At 35.9% G+C, this 21,635-nt stretch overlaps 1 protein-coding gene across 2 annotated transcripts in view; it reads right to left on the minus strand.

Annotated features, from left to right (window-relative positions):
* ZNF106 (zinc finger protein 106) overlaps positions 1-21,635 on the minus strand; it is a 90,003-nt gene that overhangs the window by 10,869 nt on the left and 57,499 nt on the right. Inside the window, exons 11-15 of one of the 2 annotated variants that reach the window (XM_074235174.1) lie at positions 18,787-19,561; positions 17,774-17,829; positions 14,130-14,275; positions 8,901-9,035; positions 2,589-2,705 (exon numbers count right to left, since the gene is read on the minus strand). In XM_074235174.1, the coding sequence (XP_074091275.1) occupies positions 2,589-2,705; positions 8,901-9,035; positions 14,130-14,275; positions 17,774-17,829; positions 18,787-19,561 (1,229 nt within the window). The remainder of the gene's footprint in view (positions 1-2,588; positions 2,706-8,900; positions 9,036-14,129; positions 14,276-17,773; positions 17,830-18,786; positions 19,562-21,635) is intronic. The other variant, XM_074235175.1, reaches the window with a different exon arrangement.

Raw genomic sequence — 21,635 nt, forward strand, 5'->3', positions numbered from 1 at the left:
TGGAGTCAGAAGGAACTGAATTCAAATTTAACCTCAAACACTTAATAATTAATTACCTAGCTGTGTGACTTTGGGCAAGTCACTTAACCCCATTGCCCTATAGAAAAAGGAAAAAAAAAAACTGAAGGGTGAAAAAACTCCTGCTACCAAAGCAAATCCACACTTTCTCAGAAACTGTCTTAAAGAACCACCTAGCAAACACAGAAGTTAATTGACTTGTTCAGGGCCACACAGCTAATGTGTCTGAAGTCTACCTACCTGTCTTTGAGGGTTGGCTCTTACAATGCTCTTCACTCTTACTGTGCACCATACTTTCATCTCCACATAGTCTGTCTCTGTCTCTGTCTCTGTCTCTGTCTCTGTCTCTCTCTCTCACACACACACACACACACACACACACACACACACACACACACACATGCAGATGGACCACTCCTTTCCTTTCCAATGATGGCTGACTAAGCTCTCAATCAGTAACAGATGAGCAAGAAATACTTAAGAGAATCTGTAATTTCATCAGTGGAGGTACTCCATACTCCATCTACAAATATAAATTTACAGTTTCTCTATAATCTATTAGGTGATCTATGAGAGTTAAAATGGCTAAAAGATCACCCTGCAGCCAATCTGGTGATGAGCCTCTCCAAATTTAGCTAGGCTGGTCCTCGGACAACAGACACGGTCTGCTGCTGGGTCCACACTTGAAGCCTTTCCAGCTTGTGCCAGAGCTTGAGCTCCACTGGCATAGCCTTCGAGAACCCAGGGTCACCTCCACGCCACAATGAGGCATCAGAGTAGGACTTCAGTGAAGGATTTTCACTGTAATTGCCAGACTGATGCAGAAGGACAACTCAGTCAGTGAAAGGGAACCAAAGAAAACAACGACAAAAAATACAAGTAGAAATATATGCTCCTCTATCAACATTTTACTGAATCCTCATATTGTTTAAGTTTCCTTCTCACCTCTACATAACAGAGGTTGGGAATGATTAATGGTGGCTTCTGGCTAGAGCACAAGTACTCCCCAGTATTATTTCCCATTGAAAATGTGTTCTAATAGGTCAAAGATGAGCTTGTTGTCAGTTCTAGTAACCTTTCTTCCACTTCAATTTTCCTTAATCTATGAAGGTATTTGATACTGAGGTTCATCCACACCTTGAAATTCTCAATTCACACTACATATTACAAACATACATCCTCAAATAACTCCTATAATCTTATGATTTCAATTTTCATGGCTTTGATGATTTACATTAGTCTTGTCTCTACAAAACTCCAGTCTTCTATCTGTTAAAGGAAGAGAGAGACTAGACTAGAAGGCCTTCAAAGTCCCTATCCAGCATTAAAATCTGATTTCTTTGAACTATTAATTTCCATTTGAGTTTTTCACTATTCCTTCAGATTTAATATTTTCTTGTGACAAATCAGTTGACTTTCCTGTGTGTCAATGAACTATTATTGTTCTGGATTCCTAAAGATATAAAATTCTGATCTCAAAAGTGACTATTTTTCTTCATCTCCTACATCCACTAAGTCACCAAATTTAGAATTGTTTGCCAAGAATTATTTCTCAGGTTTCAATTTCGACTCATCACCTAATCTAGACTCTTATTCCCTTCACATATAATTCTACCAATTGCCCCATTGATGGTCTCCCTACTTTAATACTCTCCACATTTCAAGTCATGCTGTAGTACTACCAGATTAATTTTCTTAGAAATATTATGTCTCCTCCTCTCTGATGCTTCCTATATTAAACATAGTAAGTACTTCTGCTTAATTCTCAAGGCAGCCCCTTAACACTTCCATATTTTGATAGCCAACTTTATTCCCCCATTCCTATTCAACAGGTAATTCAAACATACATCAAGGTATCTTGCTCATATTGTTATATAATCTTGTTTGACTCCTGCCATACTAGGAATTCTCCCATTCGAGTGAACAAAGGCAAATACTCTTGCATTTTGGTTATTTTTTATATTATTATCAAAGAAGAATATAACTTCAAGTCTGGTGCACAGTATGGCCCAAAGTACCTAGTATCTAAGTATAAGTAGACAGTCATTAAATGCTTGATTTGAGTGTGTACTTAGGAACAGGGGTGATGAATGCATTGTCAGGGGAAAAAAAGGTAACTAGAGTTAGAAATCAAATCAGCTTGCAAATATTTTGCTGCAAACTGTTAGAAAGTTCTGATAATAGCCAGCATAGACACCAAAAACAATGATAGACCTCCAGAGGCACATTAACCTTCAAAGATAGAAGAGAATCAAGTCTTTCTAAAGGGAGTAGAAAAAGGACTGCTTATGAATAACTGAAAACAGGTCAAGTTACCCCTAGTGATCATGGGCTACCAGGATAGAGAAAGAAACCTAGGCTCAAGCTCCTGCTACATCTGACTTCTTTAAAACTTAATTTATTTTATTTATCTGAGGTAAAAAAACCTGTGATTCTTTGATTTGGTAAGATATAGACCAAAATATTTTAAGGACAAGTTCTACTTACCCTTATCAAAAGAAGAAGGAAAAGCATTTCCATAAAGAGAAGAAAAGCAGAAAGAACAATGCAGCCTCTTTATAACCACTAACCTTTAAGCTGAAGGTGACTACAGTGCCATTCGCCAATCCTGCATAGAGAATTCTCCATCGATTATGAAGACAGAGTACTCGGTCTTCCAGTTGTAACTTCTCCAAACACATTCTAGTCTGAAAACGTGAGAGAAAGTTCCATATTACCGATGATACCTGACAACATAAATGAAATAAATTCTCCTCTGCTAAAAGACTGTAAAATTATGCAACTTCTCTACACTAATCCCAAGCTCCTCTCCTCAATTTCCATCTTTCTTTAAATAAAAGTTTCAAAATATCAGTTCTTAATCTATCCCATCTAAGTTTATAAGATCAACAATTTCTATAACTAAAAGCAGGAATGACTAGGTGTGAATTTCAAAGTTAAAAATCTGATAGAATGATCAATATGACTTCTTATATCAGGTTCAATGTCATCTGAAGGCTGTGAAAATTTAAGGAAATGTTTGATATGATTTACAAAGAGCTATTTCTGAGATCATCCTAAAGAGTTATATTTACAAGTTCCAACAAGTAGATTTGCCCAAAACAATTTTTGTTTTCCCTCTTACCTTCAATTTTGTACTCCTATTTTTTATATTCAATTGAAAAACTCAAAATTTATGTTTTGGGTATTACATGCATTAAGAGAAAACAGTGTAGCAATATCACAAAGGTATCTATATTGTTAGTAAAATTAATGAGTTGACTGGAGAGTGACTAAACTTTAAGGAATGAATAATTGTAAGAAATTTAAGTGATCAAGAAATTTAAGTTATAAAATAACAGCAGAAAGATCTGGGAAAGAAAAAAAAATTGATTTATACTGGATTAATCTGGGATGATATTGACAAATATCTGGTTCACTATAAGAATAAACCCCAAAAAATGTTGGACAAACTGTATCTTAGGGGAAATGAAAGAAAATAAAGCATTCTGAAAACAGGAAAAGAGGTTTATAAAAGAAAGTAGTTCTTTTATGGTCAAGATACATCTGAATATAGAGCATTATGAAATTAATTTAATATATTCTCTATGATATATAAGCAAGGCATACTTTTGGGCTATGGTACAATACGGGAATTTGTTTTGTCTAAGTAGGCACAGGTGTCCTAAGGGATTTTCAATGAAATGGGAGGAGTGAGAAGGAAAAACAACAGATTTTTGCTATTTGAAAAAAAAACTTAATTATTTTGAAAAGAGAAGAATTTTTTTTAAATTTATTTTTTATTCTCATTTTGTACAAATGTTTTTCTTTACATTAATAAAATATACTTGTTTACAAGTAAACAAAATACCCCTCCCCCCATGAATATAGACTTGCTAGGGCAAAAAAGTAAAGGGGGGAGAAAAAAAATTAAAATTAAAAAAAAATAATAGTAATAATTGTAGCTATGGCCAGGTGGCGCAATGGACGAAGCACCAGCCCTGGAGCCACTAGCACCCAAGTCCATATCCAGCCTCGTAATCCCAATAATCCTCCAGCCATGTGACATGCAAGCCACCCGATCCCCACTGCCCTGCAAAAACCAAAAAGAAGGAAAAAAAAAGACCCAAAATAAAATAAAATAGTAATAATAGTAGGGGTGGCTGGGTGGCAGACAGAGCATTGGCCCTTGAGCCAGGAGCACCTGGGTCCGAATCTGGCCCCAGACACCCAATGATCACCCTGCTATGCGGCCCCAAGCAAGCCACCCAGCCCCACTTGCCCTGCACCCACCCCAAACAATAATAACAAAAATGTATTTCAGTCTTTGTTCCAACACCATCAACTCTGTCGTGAGTGGATCACATTCTTTATGATAAGTCCATCACAAAAGTTACTTCCATATTTTTCCAATATTGCCATTGCTGATCGCAACTCCCTCCTTTCTTATTTCTCCACTACCATGTACTCTATTTTCTCTCTCCTTTCACTCTGACTCTGCTGTAGGGTCGCTGAGTGGTGCAGCAGACAGATCCCTGGTCCTGGGGCCAAGAAGCCCTGAGCCCCCATAACACCCCTTAGGCCCAGAATCCACCTGGCCCTATGGTCTTGGGCAGGCCATCCAATCCCAGCCCCTTGCAAGAAGTAAAAAAAAGAAAATGTGTTATATCTGACCACTGTTGCCCCATGGTCCATCCTCTCCTCCTTTATTCACATCCCCACCCCTTCCCCCTGCTCCCCCCTCCTTCTTACTCCAGTTGTCTATACCCCGTTGAGTATATTTGCTGTTTCCTCTCCTAGCCATCTCTGATGAGAGCAAAGGTTCCCTCATTCCCCCTTGCCTCCCCTCTTCCATATCATTGCAATAGCTCATTGTAATAAAAAAAAAATCTTATTATGTGAAATAGCTTGGACTATTCCCCCTCTCCTTTTTCTTTCTCCCATTACATTTCCCTTTTTCCTTATTGACTCCATTTTTACACCATATTTTATCTTCGAATTCAGCTTTCTTCTGTGCTTCAACTATAAAAGCTCCCTCTACCTGCTCTATTAACTGAGATGGTTCATATGAATATTATCAGTATCATTTTTCTATACATGCAGTTCATCCTCATTAAGTCCCTCATATTTCCCCCCCATCTCCTCCAATCTCCATGCTTCATCTGAGTCCTGTATCTGAAGATCAAACCTTCTGTTCAGCTCTGGCCATTCCAAAAGGAACCTTTCAAATTCCCCTGGTTCATTGAAAGTCCATCTTTTTCCCTGGAAGAGGACATTCAGCCTTGCTGGGTAGTTGATTCTTGGCTGCATTCTAAGCTCTTTTGCCTTCCGGTATATTGTATTCCAAGCCCTACAAGCTTCCAATGTAGTTGCTGCTAAATCCTGTGTGATCCTGACTGCGGCTCCACGATATTTGAACTGTGTCCTTCTGGCTGCTTGTAATATTTTCTCTTTGACTTGGGAGTTCTAGAACTTGGCTATAATATTCCTGGGGGTTGGTTTTTTGGGATCTCTTTCTCGGGGGGATTGGTGGATTCTCTCCATTTCTAGTTTGCCCTCTGCTTCTAGAATCAGGGCAATTTCCCTGTAGTAATTCTTTGAAAATGATGTCAAGGCTCTTTTCCTGATCATGACTTTCAGGTATTCCAATAATTTTCAAATTATCTTTCCTAAGTGTTTTCCATATCAGTTGTTTTTTCAATGAGATATTTCACATTTTCTAATTTTTCATTTTTTTTTGGTTTTGAAGTATTGATTCCTGATTTCTGGTAAATTCATCAATCTCCCTGAATTCTATTCTTTGTCTGAAGGATTTATTCTCCTCAGAGAGATTTCTTATCTCTTTTTCCATCTGGCCAATTTTGCTTTTTAAAGCATTCTTCTCCCCAATAACTTTTTGAACTGTTTTATCCATTTGACCTAAGCTGGTTTTTTAGCATGCTATTTTCTTCAGCATTTTTTTGGATTTCCTTGACTAAGCTGCTGACTTCATTTTCATGTTTTTCCTGCATCTCTCTCCTTTCTTTTCCCAGTTTTTCTTCTAACTCCCTCATTTGATTTTCAAAGTCTTTTTTGAGCTCTGTCATAGCCTGAGCCCAATTTCTGTTTTTTCTTGGAGTCTTTAGATGCAGGAGCTTGTGCTTCCTCATCTTCAGACTGAGTATTTTGATCCCTCTTGGGCTCATTTGCAAAATATTTCTCAATGGTCTTCCTCTTGTTTGTTTGTTCATTTTCCCAGCCTAAGCCTGTTTTTTGGGGGTGCTTCCTGAGCTTTTGGGACACTCCCACAAGGGTCTCAATGTGTGAGGTTCTGTCCTCCCTCCTGGTCTATGAATATGCACCCCCCCCCTGCCACGGGGCCGAGGTGGGGGGGGGGGGCCACTGCTGTTCTATGGGGGGGCCTAGACTGCGATCAGGATCTGAATGTGGTCAGAGCTCCAGAGTCCTGTTCCAGGGGCAGAGGACCCAGCTCACAGTCTCTCTTCACTCCCCTCCCTCAGCTCAATGGGCTCATGCCCTGGGGGCTCCTGCTTACTGGCTCCACCTGCTTCTGTTTCCGGGTCTAGGCTGCTGGCTGTATGCCCTGAGGGCTGGGCTCCACGTACTCACCAGGCAGAGGTCCCCTGCTGCTCCCCCACTCCCATGCAGGTGCTCCCGGGGTGCAGCCCAGGAGACTCCCCAGCTGCAGCTCAGCGGCCCCCAGTGCCCTGGGTCTGCCTCCGAGAGGCTTAAGTTCTTTGGCTCTGGCGGGCCACCCCTCCGACAGGCCACCCCTCTGACCCGGGGAGCAGAGCCTTTCTGCTCTTTTCCAGGTTACCTTGAGTAGGAGAACTGCCTCACTGGGTCCCTTTGTGGGTTCTGTCTCTTTAGTTTAGTTAGAGTCCTTAGTTTATGAGTTTTGTCAGAGAGCTCCTAAGACTGGATTCCCTATCTTGGCTCCACCCCCCTCGAGGTCTGAGAAGAATTTTTAATCAGAAGACTTACATTAACAATTTTTGATTACTTGGAATTTATTCAGGAAGGGGAAAGTAATGACAGTAACAACAACAACAACCTTACATCAAGGACCTACTTAAAAAAAGTATAGGGAATATCCTGCGATTAAGTACATATTCTGTTCAATGACATACACTTTTTAAATATGTTTTGAATAACTTTGAACTAGAACTGATGCATAATGATAACTCAAAACTTAGAAAATCTCTCAGTCGGTAAATATAGTATATTAAAGATCATAGATTCTAACATTTTCGATGCATACATAGAAAGCCCTGCAATCACAAATTCAAACAAAAACAAATTTTTCTGATTTAGAGTAAACAATAAATCATTAAGGCAGAAAATTAAAGAATTCAAATACTCTATTCTCTGAACAAGTTCAATACAAGTTCTATTTGAGTCTATTACAGAATAAAAACATGTGAAGAATATAAAATAAAAAAAGAAGATAATGAACAGGAAATTAGACCCTGGAGTCAGGAAAACCTGGTGTTTGAATCCCAGATCAGGAGGTACTTACTAGTTGTGTGAACCTGGGCAAGTTTACTTTGTACCTCATTTTCCTCATTTGTAAAATATGGGAATCTGTCTACAAGACTTCTAAGGTGCCTTCAAGTCTAAACTCTATGATCCTATGAACATTTGGAACTTTATGTGAAAAGAAAGTGTTATGAATTGACTCAATTTCAAACTTTGTGAATACCTAGATCTCCCAATTTTTAGGACATCTAACACTCAGGAGAATAATATAAATTAATTATTCAATACTAATTATACTGTGGACTTTCAATGTCTTGAAATAAGACTGGAATATAAAGGATCCTATATATTTGTAGAATCTTAGACAAATTATCTCCAAGTCTTTATTGTCTCAATCTGCACAAACAGACCCTTACTAGCACTACCTACACTTCTCAGAATTGTGAGTCTCACAGGATTAGAAATTTAGAGTAGTAAGGGGACATTACAAATCCTCTGGGACAACCTACTTATTTTACAGCACTGCTTTGTAACTCTTACTCTGGGATATATCATCATCACTATTATATTTTTTCTTCAACAAGACGATTTCACCTAGTTTTCCTGATATTTCTCAAGGGGGCTGGCAAACATTTAGAGAACCTATTAGAATGAATCAAATGCTTATATTATCATTTACTTACCAATGGTGGGGTGGGGGGGGTGACCAAGACTAAAGGCCTTAGGAGCATAGGGTGGAGAAAAGTTCTGATAGTGAAGCTTTTACCATAATAAGGCAGACAGGTCAAATCAATATTTAGACAATAATCAAAGACATTTGAAAAATGTTCCTCTCCTTTTCTGATACATCTCTCTGCAAACTCAGGTACTGTGTCCAAGGGTATTTAGGAGCAGTATTTATTCTCTGTCAAAAGAGGTAATAAGCCATCCAGCCCATAATTCTACAATTATAAATTAATTCTTTTAAGTCCTAAAGGTTTTGCCATGTTCAGGAGCAATCAAAAGATCAAACATTAATTAAGATTTAGCACAGTTTTAGTTTACTCCTATCTGAGAACAAGATGGAGACACAGGGAATGTACTGTTGACAGATAAGGATCAAAGAAAGAAGGGATATCAATAGAGGAGCTAAGAGGGTTCCCCAAACAACTTTATCTCCTTTAACAAACATGCTTGGAATTGTCCCTGAAACACTACTCAATCTTACCAATATGTTCTAAGATGATTTTTCTTGGATCATGACAGTACATTAAGTTTATAGAGTAAATGGGAGGCCAAGTCTTCATAATCAAAGAGGCAAAGAACACATATGGAAAGGTCCTATCAGGCTATCCATGTCCATTAGTCGTTCCGCCACGGGCCAAACACACAAAAAGCAAATAAAAAAAAGCATCCATCATTCAATTCTCTCAGGGTATACCTACCTTGGTATTGTAGCAGTGGATGGTATGATCACTTGAACCAGTGTACAGGGCAGAGTTCTTTCCATTGGTCTGAGTAATCACAAGGCAGTTCACTTTGGAGGTGTGTCCCTCAAAGACACCCACACATTTCCTAGTCTAAAACAAAACCCAGGATAGATGAGCATTTTGCTTCTGGGATATATATGAACTATAATTACTATTTCCAGGATACCTTCATTTGTGAGGACACATATCCATGAAAATAAATACCATATGTAGGAAAAAACCCATGTATAACAAATTAACATATGCATACTTGAGCACATTTCAGTAGGGAATGGTAGTTTCTATCTTGGGAAAGGGGTCTCCAACACATAAATGAAGGAAATATTAAATATAAGAATTTACGTCTACATGTTTGAATTCCTGAAATGTGGTTCTCTAGAAGTATTCAACTGGGATTAATAGTTTATGGGAATATTTGCTGGCTTTGGAGCACAAACATGCCAGCTACTTCCTATAGGTTCTACTCTTCTAGAGAGAAATAAAAATCTGGCTTCATGTTTTAAAGAACAATGATTCTGAAGAGGAAAAAATTATGACCTGTATATCTTTTAGCAAAAATAAATGAATCTACTGATTCATTTCAGGTAATTTTAAATTGAAATGCATTAAACAATATTAAACAGTTAATTAGTGGGTTCACAGTGAAATTGCAAGAGATCACATGCTCTTCACAAAGCAAAAGAGAATAACTCTACTTAAGTCTCCACTCTTTCAGTTATTTTACCCCATATAGCAACTCCTCTACCCTATGCTACTGCTATTTGTAAATTTATTATGGGCAAAAGCTATTATTACTGTAAACTACAATGACTAAAATACTTTGTTTACAATGGTATTTGTATTTAATAATGCTCTTTTCAAGTGAACCCTGTCTATTTCTGCCTCCACACTTAAAAAAAAAACTGGGAGAGTGGTAGGAGAAAAGAAGAAAGAAATGGGACAATAAAATTTTTATTCTTAAGAAACAATAATGGGGGGGGGGGGGTGCAGCTAGGTGGCATAGTGGATAAAGCACCGGCCCTGGAGTCAGCAGTACCTGGGTTCAAATCCGGTCACAGACACTTAATAACTTAGTTGTGTGGCCGGATTTGAACCCAGGTACTCCTGACTCCAGGGCCGGTGCTTTATCCACTATGCCACCTAGCTGCCCCCCCCATTAAAAACTTAAAAAAAAAAAGAAAAGAAAAGAAACAATAATGGGGAACTAGACTAGATAAAGCCTAAATCAACATACCCTTAAGTTGTGTTTGTATTTGTAGTTGGGATAATGTTGTTTCATAAAAGAGAACTGACTTCTATGAGAAAATTTCAGTGCTATCAACATTTCCTTCTGAAATATTAAGCATGGGGGCAGCTAGGTGGCGTAGTGGATAAAGCACCGGCCTTGGAGTCAGGAGTACCTGGGTTCAAATCGGATCTCAGACACTTAATAATTACCTAGCTGTGTGGCCTTGGGCAAACCACTTAACCCCATTTGCCTTGCAAAAAACAAAAAAACCAAAAAACCCTGAAATATTAAGCATGAAATTATAAAAAATAAGCATAATAAAAAATTTTTAGTATGAAAAGATGAAATTTCTATCAAACTTTATCTGACTTAAAAATTCTAACAATATACTAAAAATACACCACTCTCATTTACAGCATTTACAGGTTATATTCAAAATCAACATCTAACTAATTTAGAAAATATTATCCTTGAAGAATCAAGTGAATAGCATTATTTTCTGTTCTTAAAACATTTACTGAAATTTAGTAATTTTTAGTATGTGAGCTCTGTGAAGCTGCAGATTTAAAATAAAATTACAAAATGTTTAACAAAACAAATAAAAAATACAATATAACACAATGTTAATTTGTGATTTCTAAATCAATATGCTCCCTATATGGATCCTTCTGTTAACTTTCAAACTCCCTATACTGATTTTCTTTATTGGAAACAAAAAATTAAAATCCATGCTAGAAGAAATAGGCTGTAAGTCATGTAACAAAAAGCATAATGGTAATGAAAAGTGATGAACTTGGTGTCAAGAAAATTTGGATTCAAATCCTGCCTGTGAGGAATCTTAAAGGGATGTAAAGACTTCAGTAAGACACATTCTCAGAGCGGCTAGGTGGCAGAGTGCCTGGGTTCAAATCTGGTCTCAGACACTTAATAATTACCTAGCTGTATGGCCTTGGGCAAGCCACTTAACCCCATTGCCTTGCAAAAACTTAAAAAAAAAAAGTCACATCCTCTCTGCCTTGTTTTTTTCATTTATAAAATGGGAATATATAACACTTTTCCTGTAAGGATCAAATGTTATATATGTTAATTCAGTAATTTCAGTAATAACCAAGTCTTTATGATATCTTTAAAGAGTTTTCTTGGCAAAGATACTAGAGTGGTTTGCCATTTCCTTCCCCAAATTATTATACAGATAAGAAAATTGAGACAAAAAGGTGACTTTTTCAGGGTAGCTAGGTGGCAAGTGGATAGAGCACCGACCCTGGAGTCAGGAGGACCTGAGTTAAGATCTGACTTCAGACACTTAATAATTATCTAGCTGTGTAATCTTGGGCAAGCCACTTAACCCCACTGCCTTAAAGAAATTTTTTTTTTAAATTATAAAAAAAAAAAGTAACTTTTTTAGCACCATACAGCTAGTAAGTATCTGAAGTCAGATTGGAATTTTGGAATTTAGGTCTTCTGACTCCATGCTTAACTGATGATTAAAGATAATGCATGCAAAGTGCTTAAAACTTTAAAGAGAGAGTGGCTACATGGCACAATGGATAGAGCACCAGCCCTGGAGTCAGTAGTATCTGAATTCAAATGCAGCCTCAGCCACTTACTAATTATCTAGCTGTGTGGCCGTGAGCAAGTCACTTAACTCCATTGCCGTGCAAAAACTCAAAAAAAAAACCCAACACAACTTTAAACATATATAAATGCCAGTGGCCATCTCAGACATCAACTGGGTGTGACACCTTGAACAATCATCTAATCTTTTCCAAGCCACAGTTACCTGAAAATGAAAGAGTTAAACTTGAAGACCTCTAAGATTGTTTCCAGCTCTGACATTCTATAATCCCAACAAAGAAACTCTGTTTAGGACTGTCCAAAATGAGGTTAAATATGAGCATGTGGAGGAAAAAAGAATGAGAGATTTTTCTAGTATCTCATTACCTATTTCCTAGACCATCTTTCTGGGCAGGAGGATGCACAGCCCTATGCCCAGGAGGTCTCTAACCTTTCCTTATTCCTGAGTGCTGTATGGCCAAGGAAATCCACCCCCCCACCACACACACACACACACACACACAGCTGCCAAAAAACATCTTAAAGTAAACTGAGTATGCCACTCTCCTACTCAAAAAATCATTATTGCCACTAGGATAAAATATGATTTCATCAAGCTTATTATCTTTAGTTCTTCACAACTCTGGCTCCAGCTTCCCTTTCCAGTATTAATCTATTAGTTATGCTGACACAACCCACTTAATGGTCTAGTGATATTCCTTGAAGGATGCATCCTGTCTCATGCCCTTGCAGAGCTTTCTCCATGGCTGGCCTCAATTTCCTTCTCAACTATGGCTCTTGAAATTCTTAACTGCCTTCAAGGCTCAGTTCAGGTGATATAGCCTGGGGATTCTTTTCTTGACTCCTCTCTTTATTAGTAATCTCTCCTTCTTCAAATTATATGTTTATACTCTGTACCTTTCAGTGGAAAGCAAGTTCCTTCCTTGCTTTTTTTAAAAAAATCCCTCAAACCCTGAACATGGTAGGAACATAATGCATTAACTGGAAAACAGTCTCAAGAAGAATAAAGGAAAAAAACAAATTAACAGCTAAAGACACATTAGAAGAATAGCAGGCCAAAAAGATTCTTGCAACAGCATATAGTATACAGTATACCAGGCTTAAATATGGTATTTTACTTCCCTTCATTAGAAAGTGAAAAACAATAGCTTGTGGAATATTGCATCTGCTGTTAGATGCGGTTGATAAATATAGTATTTTACTTCCCTTCATTAGAAAAGTGAAAGACAATAGCTTATGGAATACTGCATCTGCTGTTAGTTATGGTTGATGTGTTATTTTCATTGAACTGCTTTTTTTCTTTTTTCAAAGTATTACAAAGGATAGTTTGCTGAATAAGAAAATATGATGATATTTTTGGAAATAAATATGGAATAGAAACAAAAAAGCATCAATAAAAGGTACTTAAACACACAAAAGTAGCAATAGGTTTAGTTTGTGTTTAAGTAGCAAATTACTTGATTGACATCATATTTGAAAAATCACAACCAGATTCCTGAAGCAATAAGTTACGTTTTAAAGATTATTTTTATTAAAAGCCCTCATGAAGTATTTTTTAAAGTTTTATTTGTCCTTGCCCATATTCTATTTTTATTTTCTTTCAATGCAACATTTATTATCACAAATTGGATTCAACACACTGTACCAAGAGTACATCTAACCATTTTTCTGGATGTAGCAGCTTGCCTCTCTTTCTAGCAATCTCCACTATGTCCAAGAGAAAATCTGCCTCTAACATAGCAAGCAAGCCCAGAGCTTCTCCCAGGGAGGCAGATAATTTGGGTTACTACCTAGATTCAGTTAGGCCATGGTCACAAATTCATTTTCATAACTGTGCTAGAGTAGTGACTAAATTTTAGATGATCCTAAGATTAAGGGCTAGAAAGGTTCTTATGGGTCATTCTGTCCAATCCCTTTATTTTACAGATTAAAAAACTGAAAGCTTAAGTGATAGTCACAGAGATATCAAATGACTGAATAGGAATCTGAATATCAAGTTTGTTTGTTTGTTTTAAAGCTTTAGCAAGGCAATGGGGTTAAGTGGCTTGCCCAAGGCCACTTAATTATTAATTATTAATAATTATTAAGTGTCTAAGGCCAGACTTGAACTCAAGTACTCCTGACTCCAGAGCTGGTGCTCTATCCACTGCACCACCTAGCCGCCCCTAATATCAAGTTGTTTTTTTTTAAAAGAGCTGGTTTTTCTAGATATACATATTCACTTGACAAAAGGGAAAGTAAAATTATTAAAGATTAAATTAAAAACTAAATCATTTCTTGAAAACTGGTAGCGATGAATAATAAAATTCTAATTCTTCATAGGGAAAACAATATTGTTAGCCCAAAATTATAAAATAACACCAATGAATCAGTCTACTTACCACCAAGTTATAGGCTCTAACTGTTTTATCAGCTGAACAGGTGTACAATAAGTTCCCAAAAATCTGAATGGCATTCACTGCAGCTTGATGTCCCTCAAAATTTCCTTCAGTGGGTTCTTCATCATCTCCAGGTTCTGAAGAGATTTCTACAAGGCAAGGATGTCTTTTCACATTCTTTTTCCTTTTAAATTAAACTTTCACTGATTTTTTTCTAATTTCTTTACATCATCATCGGTTATCCCCATTATCACTATCACTCCACCTCCAAAGATCTAATAACAAGTATTTTGTAAAGACCCCTCTCCAAAAAAAATACAAAGAAAAGAAAATGAGTACAACTGATCAATACAGTGAAAAAAAAAATTCAAATTTATGTGCAATATGTAACACCAGTCAATCTGCAACTTTCATGAAGGGATGGGTTGGAGTGTTCTCTCCTCTCTTCACTCAAGTTAACATTATACTTCTGATACACTCACTTTTGATTTTTTTCCCCCATGTGGTTGCTCTTTACAAGTATATTATTGTAGTCATAGTCCATATTGGCTTTTTTTAGCTGCCTTCAGCCTGCATCAGTTTTTATATATCTTCTCATGCTTCTCTTTATTCATCACACATATCATTTTCTACAACACTTCCATTACATTCACGATATGAATTGTGTAGCCATTCCTCAATCAGTGGGTTTCCTCAGGATTTCAATTTCTTAGCTTATACAAAAAATATTCCTATAAATATCTTAGTGAAGCCTTCACTGGGGCAAAAACCTAGTCTCTGATTCAAAGTTCATAGGATATGGAAATTTTAGTCACTTTATAGAATTTTAAACATTTCTCAAAATAGTTATACCATTTCACTTCTCCAACAATTTATTATTACGATGATAATTCCACAATTCCTTGACATAAAATTATTGCCTTTTTTTTAAAATCAGCTTTCCCAATTTGCAAGGGATAAGATAAAATCCTGAGGTTGCTCTAATTTGTACTTCTCTCATTGTTGTGATTCTTTTGCTGACTGGGAATTCTTTTTTTGAAAAATGTATGTTCCTATCCTTTAACCACTTATCCATCATTTGGCTATTAGTCATTTTTTCAGTTGTTTATATATTTTTGAATATCAAATCCTTACTGAAAAATCTGAAATTTTGCTTCCTTTCTTAATCTAAGTGAATTCATTTTGTCATTGTATAGAAGCTTACATTTCTTGTAATTAAAGTTATCAGTTTTATGGTTTATGTTTTTTCTTCTATCTTGTTTGATTATGAATACATCATATCTCTCAATATCTGTGAGAAGTATATTACCTGTTTCTCTTCTAATTTTTTTAAAATTATTGGATCATTAATATTAAAATAACATTTTCATTAAGATTGGACTCTGAAATACGGTGATAGGAGTTAGTCTAAGCCTCAGTTCCACCAGACTGCTTTCCAGTTTTCCAACAGTTTTTTTCCAAAGTGATTCATCAGACACTGAGCCATTGAGTTCCATTGTTTTTGATTCTTCTTTACCTGGTCTGTTTCAATCTTTTTTAAATCCAATATTAGACAGTTTTGATGACTAATGAATTATATTTTGAAGAAATCTATAAATTTTCTAGACTTTTACCCTCTATCTTTACCTCTTTTCATCATTTCATTTGACACCTAGATCTTTTGCATATTCAAATGAATTCAGTTACTATTGTTTCAAGTATTTTGAAGTATCCTTGGTAGGTTGATTAAATTACTTTGACAGTATTTTCAATTTTATTGTTTTGTTCAACCTAATCAAAAAGCTTAAAATGTCTCCAGATAATCAAATTGTTCTTTGTAATTGAATCTATGCAATTATCTTTTTCTTTTTTGCTTTCCAAGGCTGATACTCTATTATTTCATGCATTTTCTAGTTATTTAGAATGGGATTTCTCTATTTTTGTTTCTTAGAAATGCTCCTCTTAGAAATGCTCTTGATTTTTGAGAGTTTATATATTTTTATATTTTATAATAGCCAGCAACTTTGCTAAAGCTATTAAGAATGCCAATATTTTGCTGAATCCCTCAGATTTCCCAATTATACCATAATATCATCAGCAAACAGTTTTTTTTACCTATCTTTTGAGCTTTCATGTCTTACACTTATTACTATTGCTACAATTTTTAGAAATAAATCAAATAACAGTGATGAGAAGGAACAACCATACTTCAATTGCTATATTTATTAGAAAAGGTTCTAGCATTTCACCATTACATATAGTGCTGATTTGGGTTTTAAATAGATATAAAAAAAAAGTTCTTCTACGCCTATACTATGTGGAGTTTTTAGCATAAAATAATTGTGCTATTCCTAAATCTATCGATCGGTTTTTAATATGATTATGTTGACTTTTTTCCTAATGTTTAACCATTTGTACAACCTTGATATAAATCCAACTTGGTCCTAATAAATGACAAGATTTTGTTTAGAATGAGTCAGTATTCACTAATAGTACTAGCCTAGAGATTTCCTTCTGTGATTTGGTCCTTCTTAGGTTTAGGCATAGGTAAAATATTTGTTTGATAAAAGGATTCTGGTAGGGTGCTTTCTTTCTCTATTTTTCAAAATAATTTGGTGAAGTATAGTTACTAATAGATCTTTAAAAGTCTGACAGAATTCTGTGAATCTACCTGAGTAAGGGTGCTTTTTTTTTTAAATAATTTCTTTACAGTTAGTTCAATTTCCTTTTCTAAGACTAAGTTAATTAAGATCTGGTCTGAGATTTTGAATATTTTGTTTTTCTAAAGTTTGTCTTTTCAATCACAAGAATGGCTGCCAGGAGCTAACAATATCCACAAATAAATCATTACCTAACAATACTATCATTGATTTAAAAAAAAGGATAGAAATAGCTCTAAGTCTAGCCTTAACACACTACCTGATATACTGACAATTTTTCTTTTTCTTTTTTTGTTTTTTACAAGGCAATGGGGTTTAATGACTTGCCCAAGGTCACACACCTAGGTAATTAAGTGTCTGAGGCTGCATTTGAACTCTGACTCCAGTGCTGGTACTCTATCTACTGCACCACCTAGCTGCCCCCAGTACTGACCAATATTAAAGAAGAGCTGGCATATAGAAAGTGATTTATAATTTACAAATCAACATATCTATTTACCTATATTATCTAATTTGAGATTCAAAACAACCTGAAGAGACTGGTACATTTTACATGCAAAGAAATTAAAGTTCAGAGAAATCAGTTCACTTAGCCATGATTACACAGACAATAAAAATTAAAGGTAAGAGTCAAATCAAGATCTTTTCTGACTTAAAGAGTTCTTTCTTTCTCTTATACCAAATTGTCCCTCTAGAGATCTATTCCTCCCATTGTGTACTGCTTTCTCTTAACTGGTACCCTTGAAACGCAAGTAGCTATGGCAGAAGTAAAACAGTAAGTCACATTTTAAAACACTTAATGTTAACTAAATTTTGAAAATAGAGAAGCACTGGTAAGTAATGAAAGGCAAACTTTACCTACTTTTAATTTTAACTCATGTTAGCACAAGCAATTCAGTTAGGTCAGAAAAAGTAGGCTCTACTTTGGAAGTACTTGTAATATAACTTTATGCACTGGATCCTTATACATGCAATAATAATACTTTTCTAGTTGAACAAATTAAATACCTGAAGAATTCTTTGAACCCTTTATCGAGGAGATGGAAGTCTGAGTTTCAGCCACACTACAAACGAAAAGCAGACACCTCAGCATTAACATCAACAGACAAAGTAGGAAAAATTCTAATAATAATTCATAGGTTTTTAAAATACAAGCTAGATGCCATCCACATCCAGAAGAAAAAATTATAGAATCTGAAGAACAAAGGATACTATTTTTACTTTCTAAAATTTATTTTTTCTTTCTTTCTCATTTTCCCTCTTTTGTTCTGATTCTTCTTTTGCTCCATGACTAATATGGAAATATGTCAAACCTCACTGTATATATATAACCTATATCAGATTATTCATTGTCATGGGGAGGGGAGAGGGAAAGGAAATGGAGAAAAATGTGGGGCTTAAAAATCTTTCAAAAAATGAATGATGAAAACCAGCTTTACATGTAATTGGAAAAAATAAAATTAAAAATAAAAACTTAAAAAAAATAAAATATAAGCTACTGGCCAAATCAGCAACACAGATCTACCAAAAGACTGATTTAAATGAAACTGATAATATGTATCAGTGAAGATTTTTAAAATGAATCATCAAATAAAAAATTAATGTTACTTCAAGCAAATGCTATGGTGGAGCTTTTATTCATCTTGTTCTCCCTACTCAAATTTCAAGAAACAATTTGCATTCTCATCAATATGGATATTCCCTCCATTGATGGCAATCACAACCCATCAATGACTGTCTTTTATGATTGTTGTCTCTTATCCCATAAATTTGTCAGAGCAACTGCATGCAAAAAAGCTAAAAGGTCTATTTGTTCTTTAGAAATATTGGGGGTATCAATGGAACAGGCAAACTATCCAGTGGATTATCATTTGCTCTTACCCTATGATCATATATACACCATCTCCCTTTCACCTGCATATATGTATAGAATATATATATACAACTTAGGTAAAAGCTGATTCACAGCAGAAAGAAAATTTAGTGAGAGCCATGCTGCTCAGGCAAGAAGTTATTACTACCTTCTAGGGATGCCATCCTTATAATGTGTTCCAATTTCACTGGTAGAGCTCACTTCATCGCAACCAGAACGAGAGGCTTCCAGCAGGGAATGCTCTGTAGAGTTCCAAGTATCATCTTTACATGGACTATCTGGTTTCTCCTCTCCAGACTCAGATGACTCTATAGCTACCACTTCTAACTGAGGGTTAGGAACTTCAAGGACTTCCAGGGAAGAGTCACTGTCAGGTTCATCTCTGGTTCTGTCTTGATCCTGACAAATTCTCCCATCTTCCTGTCCCAAAGATGTGGATGTTGTAACTTTTCCTTTAGCCATCTTTCCAGCCTTGATTTTCCTTACAGGCTTGACAGTAAAGACATCCTGCTCTGTGTCACTGTTCTCTGGCACATGGGTAGCTCGCAGAGTTTTCTTTTTCCTGAGCTTCTTTTTTTTCTTATTTCCCTTGCTTTCAGGTGAAGTCAGAGTGGATTCTGCTGGCTGTTCAGCCAACAACGGGTGCTCCTTCTCCAAAGGTGTTTGTGAAGGAAAGTTCAAGCTCAAAAAAGAGCTGCTACAGGGCTCAACAATGTTGCTACTTTGGGTTGACACCTCCCCCTCTTTCTTTATGATAAGAGGTCCAATTAATTGGGAAGTAGATTGTTCTAGTCTTCTGGTACCACCTTGTTCCAGGGATGACTTCAATTCTTGGCTTGCATGCTGCAAACTCTCTGTTAAGTGGGAAAGGGATAATGTCCCAGTGATGATTGGGTACAATGAATAGTTGCCATTGATCTCTCCTAAAGAAGGGAAGGCAGAATTACTTCATTTTTTGGGGGGGTTCCAACTTATGAACAAAAAAACTGATTTCATCTAATATAATAGCTATTTGGCATCATTTACATGCAGAGAAAAGAATCATTACAGCTAATCTATATCTCAAAGATAAGAAAATCTAATTTTTCTAGTTTAAGTCAAGACAACTTCCATCTTCATTGCAGGGCATAGTTCTTTCTAGTTTGCATTCAAATAGCTTAGAATCTTTTAGAAAACTAGAAAATTTCTTTAGAAAAGAAAATGTAGAAAATTTTAAAATGATTTTTACAAAGTACTCTTTCAGATTCTCAACTACCAAGCCTAAGTTTACTTACAATAAAAAAACCAAGAACCCAATATAATAGAAATATTACATGAGACACCAAAACTCAAATTTCTTTTACAGTTCCTTAAACAGTTAAAATGTATGGTTTTTCATCCTTTTGCTTTGGAAACCAGACCTTTCCTTAATTTATCTACATCATAGTGGCTATTTTAAATTCTCAACAGGAATTGAAGGACTAGGTGGTTGTTTTTAAAATTAAGTTACCTCAAAAACAGTTTGGCTTTGTTTTTTATTAACGAATTGCTATCAGGGGCAGCTAGGTGGCGCAATGGATAGAGCACCAGAGCCCTGCATTCAGGAGTACCTGAGTTCAAATTCGACCTTAATAATTACCTAGCTGTGTGGCCTTGGGCAAGACACTTAATCCTTTTGCCTTGCAAAAAAAACAAAAAACAAACAAAAAAAACCCAAAAAACAAGTTGCTATCAGAAGAGCATATAAGGCATGTAGAAACATCATAGTCCTAAAGGAAACAGTTATTAGAACCAGGACTGGAATAGTTCTTAGATCTTCTAGTCCAAGTCCATCCTCCTTTTACAAATAAGCAGAGTAGGGGAGGCTAGGTGGCGCAGTGGATAAAGCACTGGCCGTGGAGTCAGGAGTACCTGGGTTCAAATCTGGTCTCAGACACTGAATAATTACCTAGCTGTGTGGCCTTGAGCAAGCCACTTAACCCTGTTTGCCTTGCAAAAACCTAAAAAAACAAACGAACAAAAAAACCAAATAAGCAGAGCAATCAAGTGATTTTTGTGAAGCAAAAATAAATAGCAGAAACTAAATTTGAACTCAAAGTACATAAATTTTTCCAAAGCAACATGCTTAATTTGACTAGTTGGTGCCAAGTGGCTAACTAAGAACAGTGGAATGGTCTAGAGATATAACCCCTAAATGGCTCATATACAATTTCTAGGTTGGGATCTTAGGTGGAAAAAAATCTTATCTCATCCCACCATTCAAAACTTTAGTATTTGAGTACTTTTCCAACATATAGGTAGATCATCACAACTGTGCAAAAATCCAATTGCTTCAAACAAAATGTTTTACATCCAGATGACTGGGCAGAAAGAGAAAAAAATATAAAGCCAACAAAAATTCATCTCCCTGACATCAGAAAGCAGATGATGTCATAAATATCTACATCCAGATTAAGCTATCCTATCTACATTGCAAATTTCAGTTTCCAATTCTCTCTTCCTAGTATACTAAGTACATGCATATTATCACAGTGACACTCTTTAGCCCAAACTCTCTTCCACTTGCATATACACACATACACATACCCATCCCCAAACACATCCACACATATATGCCCACACAACTACATTTTAATAAGTGGACTAATCTGACAGTTATTGTCAAGTTACAAATCATAAGAGCTAACTTACCTGATTAACTTCCTTTTAGATGAAGTCGTTTGGCCATTTGTTCAAAGTGGTTAGTATATACACTTTTGTATGCTTAATAAAATATGTAATGCCATTTTTAAGGAAGGTATAAAATTAGGATAAGCTGTGTGATTACCAAAGATAAAAAGATCCTAAACTCATGAGACTTTTGAAAAACATGTAGAAATACACCAACAAAGGAGGTTCTATTTATAGTTCAAATAGAGAACATTTGCAAACACATATCAATAAGGGTGTAGGTAGGCAGATGCAGGGTTTAATAAGTGGAGCAATCTTAAATCCAATCTTCTTCTTTTTGGTATACTG

Source organism: Macrotis lagotis, chromosome 4 (assembly GCF_037893015.1).
Source record: "Macrotis lagotis isolate mMagLag1 chromosome 4, bilby.v1.9.chrom.fasta, whole genome shotgun sequence".
NCBI classification, from domain to species: Eukaryota; Metazoa; Chordata; class Mammalia; order Peramelemorphia; family Peramelidae; genus Macrotis; species Macrotis lagotis.